The 14,040-nt window shown below is 55.9% G+C and overlaps 1 protein-coding gene across 4 annotated transcripts in view; it reads right to left on the bottom strand.

Annotated features, from left to right (window-relative positions):
• Positions 1–582: 582 nt before the first annotated feature.
• Ece1 (endothelin converting enzyme 1) overlaps positions 583–14,040 on the bottom strand; it is a 94,315-nt gene continuing 80,857 nt past the window's right edge. For all 4 annotated transcript variants that reach the window (XM_047545602.1, XM_047545594.1, XM_047545583.1 and 1 more), the window contains 9 exons: positions 13,814–13,924; positions 12,108–12,206; positions 11,450–11,527; positions 9,978–10,081; positions 6,935–7,045; positions 6,279–6,346; positions 5,422–5,612; positions 3,878–3,973; positions 583–2,969 (listed from right to left, as the gene is read on the bottom strand). In XM_047545602.1, the coding sequence (XP_047401558.1) occupies positions 2,793–2,969; positions 3,878–3,973; positions 5,422–5,612; positions 6,279–6,346; positions 6,935–7,045; positions 9,978–10,081; positions 11,450–11,527; positions 12,108–12,206; positions 13,814–13,924 (1,035 nt within the window). In that variant the 3' untranslated portion in view covers positions 583–2,792. The remainder of the gene's footprint in view (positions 2,970–3,877; positions 3,974–5,421; positions 5,613–6,278; positions 6,347–6,934; positions 7,046–9,977; positions 10,082–11,449; positions 11,528–12,107; positions 12,207–13,813; positions 13,925–14,040) is intronic.

Here is a 14,040-nt window from a genome sequence, read left to right as displayed (position 1 = left end):
TCCCCTGCGGCCCTCAGGAGGAACCAGCCCCACGATGCCTTGATCTGTCGTGTTTGTGGTACTTCGTTACAACAGCCCCAGCAAACTATACACTCTGGGATGAGAGGGAAGGCCAAGGGGCCCCCTGATGCAGACTTGGAGGTTAGGAAGGGTTTCCTAGAGGTGATGCTGAGTGGGGCACTGGAGGATGGGTAGGAGTTTACCAGCAAGAGAAGTCAGAGAACATTCCAGGCAGAGGGAAGAACATACATAAAAGTCAGGCTTTTTCTGAACCTCTCTGAATTTCCTGCCTGCCCTGAGAAGCATCTGAGATCTGGAAACTCTTTTGCTCTAAGATAATGGAAATACGACATTGGCCATTGGGCGGTGACGTGCATCATTTTCACCAGTAGGGGGTGTGCACACAGCCTGCCAAGAGCCAACGCTGGCTAGGCGGGCACAGGCAGGAGTAAGCTCTGGCCATTCCTCAGGGTCCAATGCCTCTTCCTGGTGAGGCCAGGGTGGGCAGCTCTGAGCTGGTTGGGGCTTTCTCGTGGCTCCAAAGGATGCACACCACCCTGGAAGGACACTCAGACACTTGACTCTCGATACAAGTACTTTATTTTAATTACAATAGTGCCACACCAAAACTACAGTAGCACGAAACATAATATAAAAAATAGATTCCCAGCTCCAAACCCACACCCAGGTACCCACAGAGAAGCAAGCCTGACGGCTCCCTTGGTCTTGGAGTGCAGCTGCGCATCTCACCTTGGCCTTGACACTCTGGAGGGGCAGTGGGGGTGGGGCTTCTCCCCTGCCCCAGCACATCCTGACAGTGGGCGCCATCTACATTCGCTCTGGCTAGACGCCAGCCCGAAGACACCTGCTTCTGGTTGGTGGTGCTGACTCTCTCCAGGACGGCGCCCTCCACGGGGAAGGCGTGGTGGAGGAGAGGAGGCGCAGACAGGAGCTGGGGATGGGAAAGGCCCACCTCCCAGCTGGCTGGCTCTAGCTTCTTCCCTGGTTCCTTCTTTTCTTTCTCCCAAAGAGCTACCAGGCCTTGAACTGGTTTGTGAGGAATAAGGGGCATCGTCTGGAGCCCACCTGCAAGCCTCCTGCTGACCTGAGCGCACAGGCAGGGCTGAGCTGTCTGTGCCTCTCGGACAGGGAGGAGTCTGGCTTCCTGCCTGAGGGGCGCTCGCTGTGGGGCAAGGCCTGGCTGGTGGCTGGCTGCCCGCCTTAGTCACAGGGGCTGCCCAGCGGCTGCAGGGAGCTCTATCAGGTGCAGCTGGAGCATCCACTGTTGGGGAAGCATGGCCTCAGGAGGGGACGACCTTCTTGGTCCCTTGACTCCACAAGCCAGTGGGCTGGGGAACCTTTCCCTTAGCCTCCTGTCTAACAGCACCCAGAAGGAGAGGAGCCTGGCCAGCTGCAGGTGCCATCCTGATCCCAACCAGGGGCTGCCATGGCTGGAGCCTAGGGCGGGCGCAGCGGTGTCCGACTTCTGTCCAGAGCCACTCCTCTGCAGGCCAGAGCTCCTGGGGGCACCAGGAGCAGGGGTATGGCCTTGGGTTCCAGTCAGGACACTTGGGGGCTCCACTGAGGAGGCCAAGGGCCTCTGGGGCAGGGCTGTCTCCCCAGTGGGGCTCGGGGCCGCAGCCTCCAATAAGGCACTAGAGAACCGGTCTGGAACCAGACCAGGCTGGGGCAGAGGACGGAGCTCGGAGGGAGGATCTGGACCCTGCAGGAGGCAAGAGCAGTTTCTCTTTTCTCCTTCCCCTGGGGAAGAGGGACCCAGCGAGGCAGAGCCCAACATGGCTGAGTGGGGGGATTGCTCCAGAAAGGCAACAGGTCCCATGGGGTGACCAAGAGAGGAGGAGCGGAAGAGAACGTCCCCGGGCAGCCGAGGGCATCTGGCGCTGGAGGGCTCCTGTGTCCCAGGTCCAGGCGCTTGGGTGCCCTCAGACTGCTGGAGGGCTGGGACCTGGCTTCACTGTGCCATGGCCACCGTCCCCTGCTGTGACAGTGGGGATCGGATCTCCCTTGCTGGGGTTTCCGTGCTTGGACTCTGGGGCCTGGGGCAGGCAAGCTGAGAGGTGCCAGCCATGAGCTGGGTCCTCTGGCCAGCTCCTCCCTCTGCCTGGCCCCCACAGTTCCCGTCTGCAGGTGACTGTGGCAGCAGTACCCGGGGTGGCAGTCATACACCCCAAGGGCCGAGGCAGCTCTGGACTTGGGAGATTTGCTGAGTGGCCTGGCAGGGGTCCCTGCCTCAGCCCAGCCTTGAGGGGGAAGATCAGTGGGGCTTCTTTTGTCCACAGGTTATTTAGAAAAACAACATAATAAATATACTAATCCTTTCCTGGGGGGGAGGGGGAAAGTGTTTTAAATGCATTTTTCCCTGAAGAATTCCAGTGTATTCCACAATGTTTAAAAAATAGTTTCCCCAAAAATATATCTTTAAAGCATTTGACACAGTGGTCATCGTGGTCTATCTGGTGCTGGGTGTGGGTGAGGGCTGAGTCCCTCCACCCTAGTCAGTGTGGGGCCCAGGCCTGGCGAGCCACCAGCCCGATACCCGAATGCCCGCTGGAGGTGGTGCATCGTGCACGGGACGACAGGTCTGCACAGGGGAGAACTCTAGGGTATGCAGAGGCCCTCTGTCACAGCTCAGTGCCGCCGGCAAGCCCTCGGGTCAGGGAAGGAGGCCCTGGGTGGCCAAGGGCTGGAAGGAGGGGTGGACTTGGCAGCCTCCCGGGGGCCCGTCCTCGGCCCCTTCCTCTCCTCTGTCTTGGCTCTTTGTGCTTCGCCCCTTACCAGACTTCACACTTGTGACGAGGGTTCATGGGTGACCCAAGTGGGCAGTGGAAGTGTTCCGAGAACTCTTTGGAATTGGAGAGGGAGCCGATGACCCTGAAGCGGGACGGGCTGTGGGGGTCGGTGATGAGGCCTTCGTGGGAGCTCTCGGGCGTACGGACAGAGCACCAGACCTTTGAGGGAACGAGGGGGAGAAGCTGGGGTCACTGCGGGGCCCTGAGGTCACGCCAGATGGACCCTATCACAACACTAGTGGAACGAGCTCTCGCCTGGCACTCGGATCCCAAAGAGTCAGGAAGGCCCATGGGATGGGGCTGCCGTGCCCCCTGTGCCTGCGCTTCCTATGCAGGTGTCACCAAGCTGTGTCTCTTCAGCCACAGCAGTCTCTGATGCTATGACCCAGGGTTCACCTGGACGAGGGTTTTGCCCAAACTCTACAAATCTTGGATTTAGTCCAGATCTCTTATTTCCTGGGCAGGACACTCTGTCTAAAGGCCTGGCAGCTCTGGCAACTCAAGTGCCAACCTTGGGCTGGGGAGATAGCTCAGTTGGTAGAGTGCTTGCCTTAAAAGCACAAGGCCCTGGGATCAATCCCCAGGACTGCAAAAGAAAAGAAAAAAAAAAAAAAAAAAAAAAATCAAGTGCCAACCTGGCACACCTTAATTTTTTTTTCTCCCCCAGTTCTGGGATTGAACCCAGAGGTGCTCTACCACTGAGCTACATCCCCAGCCCTTTTTTATTTTTGATTTTGAGACAGGGTCTTGCTAAGTTGCTGAGGCTGGTCTTGAACTTGTGATCCTCCTGCCTCAGCTTCCTGAGGAGCTGGAATTATTAGGCGTGCATTACTGGGTCTGGCTATCTTGAGATTAAGAAGTTTCTAGAACCCCAGAACCAGGAGGGACCTCTTCCACCAGATAGGATACTTTTACTAGTATTTATGGCCCTTCCTTGGATTTCTCTAATGATAGGAAGCTCGCCTCCTCACAGGATGATGTCCTGAAGAGGGTCTGAGGAGTTCGGAAGTTGTTGATTTGCGGGGATCTGTACCTCTGTCAGGCATAATTCCCCCTAACGAACTCACCTGTGCGAACCCCAGGAAGAAGAGCTGGTCATTGGTGAGGCCCAGGGTGGGCAGCGTCTGCTCCGCGCCGTTCTTCTTCACCCAGTTCTGGTAGGCCTGCAAGGAGAGGAAGCAGGGCTCAAGTGCGGCCGAGACACAGGGCGAGCAGGCTGGTTTCGGGGGTCAGGGCCTCAGCTCCGCTCTCTTCTTTCCTTGCTCTCACCCGAAGGGGAGTGCATTCGACCCCAAGGCCCACAATGCCACCTCAATGCCCATGGCCCTCAAATGTATACTTTGGTGCCACCTCAATGCCCACAGCCCTCACATGTACACTTTGGCGCCACCTCAATGCTCACGGCTCTCACATGTACACTTTGGCGTCAGTCTCTTCCCTGATTTGAATATTCAACTGCGCTAACTGAACATCCAAGGTCACCTCCAACTCAACACAGCCCAGTGGAATATGTCCCCCCCACACGCACATGTACCCCCACCAAACGCACCACCACCCTCTAGTTATGCAGGCTCGAACCCAGAGCTCCTCTCCGACTCTTCCAGCAAGCCAACACCCCAAATCTGACACTCCTCCTCTTCCCTCGTTCCATACGGCCTCTCGCCTGGGTAACCTCGCGACAGCTGCCAATGAGTCTCCCTGACTCAGAGGAACCCAGGGACACAACCTCAGTCCCCTCCTCAAGTAGTGACCTAAGTGAGCCTTCCAGGGCAGGCATTGGCAGACTTCCTCTGTGAGGGTCAAGTAGATGTTTCCAACTCAGCTTTGGGGCTACGGCTGGACCCTGTTGGGACGATCCTCTGCTCTTAGAGTGCAAAAGGAGCCACAGGCAGCCTGAGGACATGGTGTGGCCCCGTCCCCCCAAACCTGTGAAGGTGGACTGGGAGCTGGATTGGGACTGTGGGCCACAGGCGTGCTGACCTGCTTTAAAGAACAAATCAGATCACGTCTCCTGTTTGAGACCCTGTGGTGGCTCCCACGTCCCCAGAATAGAACCGGGCTCCTTTCTCAGTGACAGAGACCCTTGCCCCCACCCTCTTCCCTGTTGGGGAATGTGCCAGGCCGTGTCCCCTCTGTACTGATCATGGACAGACCTCTCTGCTCTCATTGCCTCTGTCCTCTGATCCTCTGATCCTCTGATGTCATCCAACTCAGATGACATTTCTGGGGACTTCTCAGGCCAGGCCCTGTGTCACTTGATTTCACCTTCCTGGCCACCGACAGTGCAGGTGTCAGGTGCTTACGGCTAAGCCAACAGGCTTGGGAGGCTAGCAACTTACTCCAGACCAGGACCTGAACCCAGAACCGGCTCCATACCCATGTGGCAGAGGCTTCCCCTGCAAAGGTAAGAAGGGGCCTGCTCTGCAGGTGGGCCCCACCTGGCCCTCTCCCGGGTCTCCCAGGCGGTCGGGCTCCGAGCAGAAAGCCTGGGCATCCGGCTCCAGGTGCTGTGTTCACGGTCAGCCCTCGGCGTCCTCCCCACCCCATCCATCTCTGCACTGCTCTGCTGATGAGGCCTCCAGACAGGCAGGGGCATGGGGAGCAGACGCACCCGATAGGCCGCCTTGAGGCCCCCGTTGTCCGCGATGTTCTCCCCGAGGGTGTGGCGGCCGTTCACGGGCTCCCCGTTCACGCTGTAGCGGCCGTACTGCTCCACCATGCACTCGGCGCGCTGCCTGAAGGCCTCCACCGAGGCGTTCTTCCACCACGGCCGGAGGTTCCCGTCCTTGTCATACTCCCGTCCTGTGGCCGGAGGGCGAAGTGGCAGGGTGGGGCCTGCGCTCCTTCCCCTCCCAGCGAGAAGTGGGTTGCTCTGCCTCATCCCCACCCTCCAGCCTCCACGGAGGACCAGAGGACGGGCCAGACCGAGTGGACAGGATGGAGGAAAGCGGCCGGGCAAGCGCTGAGCTGGGCTGACTTCCAACATCGGCCAGGGCCTCGGAGCCCGAGGAATGGACGCCCGCAAGGGGCCAGTGGAGCTGGCAGATCAGGATCACACGGCAGGCCAGCCTCCAGGGTCTCCGCCACTTCCTTCGGCTGTGAGGGCCCCGAGCAGATGGCAGTGAGGAAGACCTGGCCCTGGCTGTCTTGAGGAGGGTGCGACTTCAAGGCCTCTGACGCTTAACCCACTGAGCACCGAACAGCCTGCCGCAGCGCTGCCCGCAGCTGCCCACGGTCCTCCCCGCCCCCACCTGGAACTGTCGTGCCCATTTTACAGATAAGGAGAGGGAGCCTTGAGAATGGCGTGACTTGCCGAGGTGAGCGCATTTGGTGGCAGGTGGCAGGATTTGAACCCTGGTCCTTCTCTCCAAAGCTAGAACCCCCAGAAGCGGCAGGACCAGGAAGCGGAGGCAGTGGGGCTAGGAGGCTGATGGGCTCTGTCTGAAGGGGACCCCAAGGAACCTGTACCTTGATCATCAAAAGCATGAGTCAGCTCGTGGCCCACGACGACACCAATGCCACCAAAGTTTAAGGCCCTGGAGGGAGACACGGAGTGAGAGCAAGGCCTCCCCAGGGCCTCGGACTCTGGCCCGTTTTGTGGCCTCACTTCCTGGGCCCGAGACGCAGCCGTTTCTCAGGGCTCTGTGGGGACACAGGCCTGGGGACAGTGGGAGGCCGGCAGTCTATGGGAGCCAGCTGTGCCCTCTGGTGCTGTGCACCACGCTGGTGGCTCTACAGAACCACGCTGTCCTCTTCAGTGGTCTCAGGGTTAGGCTTAGAGCAAACCGAGCCTGGGAACGGGCCATGACCTTTCCCAAGTCATCCTGGGATTCAAACCCAGGACGCTGCGGATCCCACTTCTAGGACCGCGCGCTCAGCCCCGCCGACTCCCACCCACCCCCGGCTGCTCTAAAGCACTGCTGGCAGCACTGTCTCCCCACAGAGGGCTCCAGACCCCACGACAGCCCAAGAGACCCCTGGAGGGAAGGAGGGCAGGGGCGGCGTCCCTCTGCACCGCTGTTGCCATCCTGGACTGTCAGCGCCACTGGGGCCCAGACGGCTCAGGAGACTGGCCGGGCGGAGGGGCAAGGGAGAGAGGGGCGGCAGCACCGGAAGGAGCCTACTTGGGCGAGGAGCGGGTGTAGAAGGGCGCCTGCAGGATCCCAGCCGGAAACACAATCTCGTTCTTGGTGGGCGAGTAGTAAGCGTTCACCATGGGCGGGGTCATGCTCCACCTGCAATGACGGTGCATGAGAGTCCAGGCACCGAGGGGGCAGCGGGCTGGAAGACGCAGCTTCTCCTGCCCCCAGGCCCAAGTGCTGGCAAGCACGGGACACGGTGGCACTGTTTTGAGGAGGGACTAGAAAACGCCTGAATGTCTATAAATCAGGGAGGTCACATCACAGGGTGCAACCCGGGTCTAACAGACAGCGAGAGGGAGCACCGGATGCTGAGCCGGTATTAACTCAGGCTCAAGTGTGTCCAGCTGCAGTTCTGAAGTGTGGTCTGTGGACAGGTAGGGGTCAGTCCCCACCAAAACTATTTTCATTATAACATTAAGACATTATGGGGGCTGGGGAGATAGCTCGGTTGGTAGAGTGTTTGCCTTGTAAGCACAAGGCCCTGGGTTCAATCCCCAGCACCGCCCCCCCCCCAAAAAAAAGACATTTTTTGCCTCAGCCACGTGTTGGTGCCTGCATGATGGTACCCAAGCAACCGTGGGTAACAGTGCCGCAGCCCGAGTAGGAAGCCAGTGGTCACCCGCTTCTTCCCCCGCGGGTACTCCAGCAAAAACAAGCCAGCAAGTCATTTTCATTTACAACACCCGTGAAAAAGCAGCTTAATTATTAATTCCATTAAATCCAGACCCCAAATGTTTTTAATATCCCATGTGACCAACTGGGAAGCACCCACATAGTGCTTCAGATCTCTTTATGGAATATCGTTCATTCTCTTAGGATGACAGACCAGTCATGGAATTCTGGACTTGAGTTAACTGGGCAGACATTTTCTTAAAAATGAAAAAGGAAGCTTAGCACCTCAGGGGAAATAATTCACTCCCATTTGGGACAAATGACAAAAATCTGAGGTTTCAAAAAGAACTGAGGTTTCAAAGAAAAATTAAAATTTTGGAAAACTTGTATTGACTATCTTGAATTTAACAGCTTCCCAGTACTTTAAGACTTCTTGGGAGGTTAGCTATGATATTAACAAATGTAGATTTTTTTCCCCCTGTAGTACATGAGAGTGGAACATCTGTAAACCTTAGTGAACCACTATTTTCTTCCTTTGTTTCTTTTTCTTTCTTTCTTTCTTTTTTGGTACTGTAACCACAGAGCCACATCCCCAGCCCTTTTTAAAATTTTATTTAGCAACAGGTCTTGCTAAGTTGTTTAGGGCCTGGCCAAGTTGCTGAGGCTGGCTTTGAATTTGTGATCCTCTTGCCTCAGCCTCCCCAGTCACTGAGATTACAGGCGCCTGGCAAACCACTATTTTCAAAAGACTAATGCATGATGTTGGAGTCATGCTTGTGTAAAAGATCCAAAGTGCAAGACAGATCAATGATTTTAGTGTACAGGGTATGAACAATTCATGAATAAGTTTTCGGATTTTCCACACTGTATTAATCTTTCCTTCCTTCCTACCCAGGAGTACTCTACCACTGAGCTTCATTCCCAGCTCTTCTCTTTACTTTACTAAGTTGCCCAGGCTGGCCTCAAACTTGGGATCCTCCTGCCTTAGCTTCCTGAGTAGCTTGGATTGCAGATGCAGATGCATACCACTCTGCCTGACTAGAAGACAGAGTGAAGTTTTTTTTTTTTTTTTTTTTTTTTTTTGGTGCAGTGCTGGGGATCGAACCCAGGGCCTTGTACTTGTGAGGCAAGCACTCTACCAACTGAGCTCTCTCCCAGCCCTCCCAGAGTGAAGATTTTTAATTTAAAATTTAAAAATTCAGGTAAATTGGCAGTGGTGTCTGTGCCATATTCTGAAGGCGAAGGCCCACCTACCTTCCTGAGTATTTAGGGGGACCCTGACTGACGACGGGAAACTTGGAGGAGACGGATGTTTGCACCTCCATTGACCACAAGAGGGTGCCAGAGGCAAAGAGGAGTTGCTCTCACCTTTTGGTAAGATTAACCTGAAAAATGTTTTAGGAATGGAAGGAGCTTAGTCTGAGGGCTAGTACTGGGCTGACTACATCTGACTTTCCTGGGAGGACCATTTTAAACACATAGGTTTTGCTCCAGATTATTCTGATTTAAGATCCGGGGTAGAAGTTAGACTATAGCCAGGTACCATGGTTCACAGCTATAATCCCACCAATTTGGGAGGCTGAGGCAGGAGGATCATATGTTCAACGACAGCCTCAGCAACCTAGTGAGGCTGTAAGCAACTTAGTCAAACCTTTTCTCAAAATAAAAAATAAAAAGGACAGGGAATGTGGGAATGTAGCTCAGTGGAAAAATACTCCTGGGTTCAATCCCCAGTAACCCCTCCAAAAAAAATTTCAGGAGGCAATACACACACACATTTTTGGCAGTGCTGAAGAGAGAACCCAGGGCCTCTCACATAGGCAAGTACTCTACCACTGAGCTACACCCTCATCCTAGGAGACACTGATGCACAGTGGGATTTGCAGTGGACGGATGTGCTTCCCTCAGGGAGCCTCTAGAACCTTCCCCAGACCTCACTCTGGGAGCCCTGCACCCTGAGACACCACTGCTCCTGTTTGTGAGGAATCATGGGACACTAGCCCTTGCTGAGGGCCTCCTCTCGGGGTCTGGCCTCCGTGGAAGTTCTTACACTGGATGGCCATGTTCCCTTCTATCCCATTTTGCAGATAATGAAACAAAGGCTCTGAATGCTGAAGCCATGAGGAGGGGACGGAGTGCCAGGCCCGCGCAGCCTCAGAGACCAGCTTCACTCTGCCAACCGGCTGGGCACTGCGGTGCGCAGACTTCGGCCCACCCTGGCCCCTTGGGGGGCCCCACTCTGGCTTTTGGTTTCTTAATTTGAGGAACAACCACATCCTCTCCTCAGGGCTTTCAAGACAACTGCCTGTGGCACCTGGTAGTGGGCGAGGAAGGCAAGCTCAGCGGGGGCATCCCGGGGGGTGGGGTGGGGTGGGGGAGCCAGCGCCTTCCGGGCAGGGCCTGGGGGACTCACTGATCTCTGTTGGGGGCTTTCCTGAGCTGGTCAGCGGTGACCCTCCACGAGAAGTTGAAAAATCGCACAGCGTTCTCAAAGTAGAGGTCTGGAACTGCAGTGTACTAAAGAAAAAGCAGAGACAGGATTGGAGCCCGCCCCGAGGAAGCTCAGACCAGGCCTCTCACCTGCTGGGGCCCACATCCCCTCTCTGCTCCAGGTGCCTGACAGTGTCACCGTGCTGCAGGATGTCCCTGCAGAGGTTCCTGGGCCTTAGGCTAGAAGTATCTCCATCACTGTGCAACAGAACTGTGACAATGCTGTGTTCACACCTCCCTGGTCAATGTGGTGGACTCTGGAGACAGGTGGCTCCTGAGCATCTCAGGTGTGCTAGTGTAGCTACATTTTAATTAACTAAATAGCCCCATGGCTAGTGGTTTCCATACTGGACAGCCCAGATTCATGGACTGAGCTGAAACCTGTCTCTGAAACATCAGGGGACAGGCCTCACCATGCATACCCCCGCCACTGGGCCCCCGCTAAGCTCCTGACAGGTGCAAAGTTCTCTTCAGATCCACTCCAGGTCTTTATGGCTGTGCCAAAGGGCTTTGGTGAAACACGGGGCCCTCAGGGGCAAGGCCCTGATCCTGCGGGCCCTACCTGAGCCACCTCCAGGAGACTATCTTGCATAATGATGACCCTGGGCCATCTTAAATTATTTTCAAGGAACAAGGCTGCAGAATGAGTCTCATATTCTCAGAAGTAATTTTAATTTTCTTAGGTTTTAAATGTAACCATGATGAGAGGTTATTGTAATTTCAAAAATGCCTGAATTTCACAAACTTCACTCATGAGAAGATATAAAACATTATCATTTGAGGCAAAATCACAATCCACTTAAAGAAGTGATGTGCTCAAAGCTTAAACCTGCATTTGGGATCCATCCATGCTTTCTCTTTCCCACCAGCATTTCAAGGTCAAAATCAGAGGTCCAAGTTTCCTCTGAGGAGGTGGGAAAAGGACCCCAGAGACAGGTGGTGATCCTGGTGGTGGGAATAGCGGGTGTGAGGGGCCTCACTCTTTATTCCACCTGTGACATTTTAGGGTCACCCATTCTCCCTGCACCTTCTAGGATCCTTTCCCCCACTCCTTTTTGCACTGCTTGGGATTGAACCCGGTTGGAATCGTGATGCTAGGCTCGGGCTTTCCTGCTGAGCTACTCCCCCATTACTCTGCTCATCCCATGGAGCTAACCATTTCCGGTGCGATACACAGCATGTGTTCTGGTAATGACCGCTGGACACTGTCCGATGATAGTTCCAGTGACCCAGGAGATGGAAGAGCAGGGAACGGCTCCTTTGTGCCCCCTAAACCCCACCTCGTCACCAGAGATGCCATGACAGCCACGCTGCCTCCAGCACCCATTGGCCCCCAGCCTCGCCTCGGCCCCTCCCCAAGAGGGCATCTGGGATCTCAGGGTGGAAGCCACTCACGTCGTTGAACACTTTGTCCAGCTCCTTGGGGTCCATAATGAAGTTGGGGTAGCCTATCATGTTGTAGATGGCGTCCGCCTGGAGAGGAGGGACACAGGAACTGAGCACCTGTGATGCTGGCCAGCTGGCCCCAGCCCTGTGGGCTCTGAGCTCAGGGTCAGGTCAAGGGAAGTGGGGACCAGGCTCCTCCTGGCTTAGGGCTTTCACATCTTTTTTTGGAAAGATTCCCTCTTGTCTAACTTCTTATCTTTTGGGTCTCTGATTAAATGTTACTTCCCAAGGGAAGTCTGAACCTGTCCCCAAAGTTCAAGTATTGAAAACTGGAGCCCCAGGACAACAGCACTGGGGGGACCCTCAGGAGGTGAGGTTCCGAGGCCCCGCCCACCACATGGACTGGGTTAGCTACGAAGGGAGGCAGTGGGCACCACCGTGGCTGGGTCTACCTCTCTCCTGTGTGCTCTCCTGCCGGCACCTTCTGCCTAGGGACGTGTGACTGTGGGCCTCAGGCTGACGCCCCCAGCCTGCTAGACGGGTCACAAGGCAGGACAGCATCCCTGCGTGCCCAGGGGACGGGTTGGTCTCTCCTACCCCGCTCTCCTCTATCTGCGCTCTCGCCCCAGCAGGAAGCCTGGGCGACCGAGTTCCTGGGCCGCCTCACCTTCTCCTTGGCTGACCTCCGCGTGTCTTCGTCCATCCACCTCAGCGTGCTCAGGCCCTCCTCAAACGCCTTCTTGATCTCCAGGATTATCTCGCTGGCCTGCGGAGACAAGATGCTGTACCATCAGGTGGGGCACTGGCCCCTGGATGCGACCAGTGCCCCAGGCAGGACACCGGGCCAGGGGTCAAACTTAGGTTTGGCTCAAGGCTCAGGTTCTGCAGAGCTGGGCTGAGGGCAGCCACGGCCGAGCTCCCAGGCCACGTTCCTAACACAGACGTCGCATGAGACTGGTGTTCCGTAAACGGGGCTCTGCGGTTAAATAAGCTAGGCCATGCTTTGGGGAGGCTGGAGAAGGCCGCTGCTGGACTTTCAGAGCATTTAAAAAGACTGTTTTTTTTTTTAAATTGTCAATGGACCTTTATTTTCTTTCTTTCTTTATTTTAATGTGGTGCTGAGGGTCGATCGAACCCTGGGCCTCACAGATGCCAGGCAAGCGCTCCACCACTGAGCCAGAGCCCAGCCCTCTTCAGAGCCCTTAGCGTGGCGCAGTGCTCCGCGCTTCCTCGGGAGCAGGCTGGGATGCAGAGCCTCTCCCAGACCCGGCGGATCGCAGGATTCCTTGTGATGGACTCCAGCGTTAAAATCTGGAGAACTTGATTCTGAGGAGCAGGGTCAGAAACGCCTCGACCACTCTGGGGAGGACTGGCCGCTGGCGAGGGGGACGATGAATGGGCAGACCTGGAGGCCGAAGACGGAAGATGGAAGATTCTAGGGAAGGAGCAGGCGGAGCTTCACGACGGCAAGAGCCGTGGGGCCGAGGGCAGCGGACCTGGACGCAGATTCCACCTGGCGGAGTTGAGGTGGTGTTGACCCTCGAGTGCAGATGCTAAGTATGAAAGTGACAACTAGTGACACACACCATGGGAGGAACCCCACCGCTGTCACACACCAGGCCGGGAACAACCACCACCGCACGCCGGGGCAGGAACACGATCGCTGCCATGTACTGTAGCTTATTTTGCATCAGGTGTTCTTTTTTTCCGGTGCTGGGGATTGAACCCAGGGCCTCGTGCTTACAAGCGTCTACCAACTGAGCTTCTCCCCAGCCCGCACCAGGTGTTCTTCACGTGGAGCATCTCCCTTAACACGCCCCGCAGGAGGGACAGCCCAGCTCCATGTCCCAGGTGAGGGGAGAACACTGCCCAAGTCACCCAGCCAAGCAGTGACGGAGTCAGCATCTCAGCTGGCGGCTGGCTGTCTCCCTAGGGCTTGGCCAGGATGGCCCTCTGGCTGTCACTCACAGAGAAAGAAGAATGTCACTTCCAGGTCAACATTATCTGGAGGAGCTGGGCTGTGGCTCAGTGGTAAAGCACTTGCCTAGCATGTGTGAGGCACTGGGTTTGATTCTCAGCACCACATGTAAATAAATTAATAAAATAAAAGTCCATCAACAACAAAAATAAAAAAAAAAAATGATCTGGAGGGTCCCTCCCAGCCCTAGGAGGCGCAGAAGGCTGTAGTCACCTTGTAGGGTCACTGGGAAGGTCAAATCAGACAACACAGACAACGGGCCTGAGTTAAAACAGACCCAGGATCCTCCGGTCTGGGCAGGAAAGGCCCAGAGCAGAGCAGAGGGTGGGCTGTCAGGCTCAGGAGGGTCCAGCCGACGCCATGCCAGTTCTCTGTCCCCCAGGCCAGGTACTTACTATGCTCTTGCTGTCCTCAGCGAAGGTGGCTTTGACAAACATGGGGCCCAGGGCAAAGCCCAGGTTGTTCTCTGTGTCACTCACGCAGAACTTCCAGCGAGGAAGGCAGGTCTGGAAAACACAAGTGGAAGGTCACCAGGCCCAGCCTCCCTCCTCCCAAAGCCTGCCTGGGAGGTGGCACGGTTGGGGGCCTGTGCTTCCCTCCAGAACTCCAGGGCACTGGACAG

Source organism: Sciurus carolinensis, chromosome 1 (genome assembly GCF_902686445.1).
Source record: "Sciurus carolinensis chromosome 1, mSciCar1.2, whole genome shotgun sequence".
Classification (NCBI taxonomy): domain Eukaryota; kingdom Metazoa; phylum Chordata; class Mammalia; order Rodentia; family Sciuridae; genus Sciurus; species Sciurus carolinensis.
The sequence above is the reverse complement of the archived record's forward strand: the minus strand, read 5'-3'. Positions and strand labels throughout refer to the sequence as shown.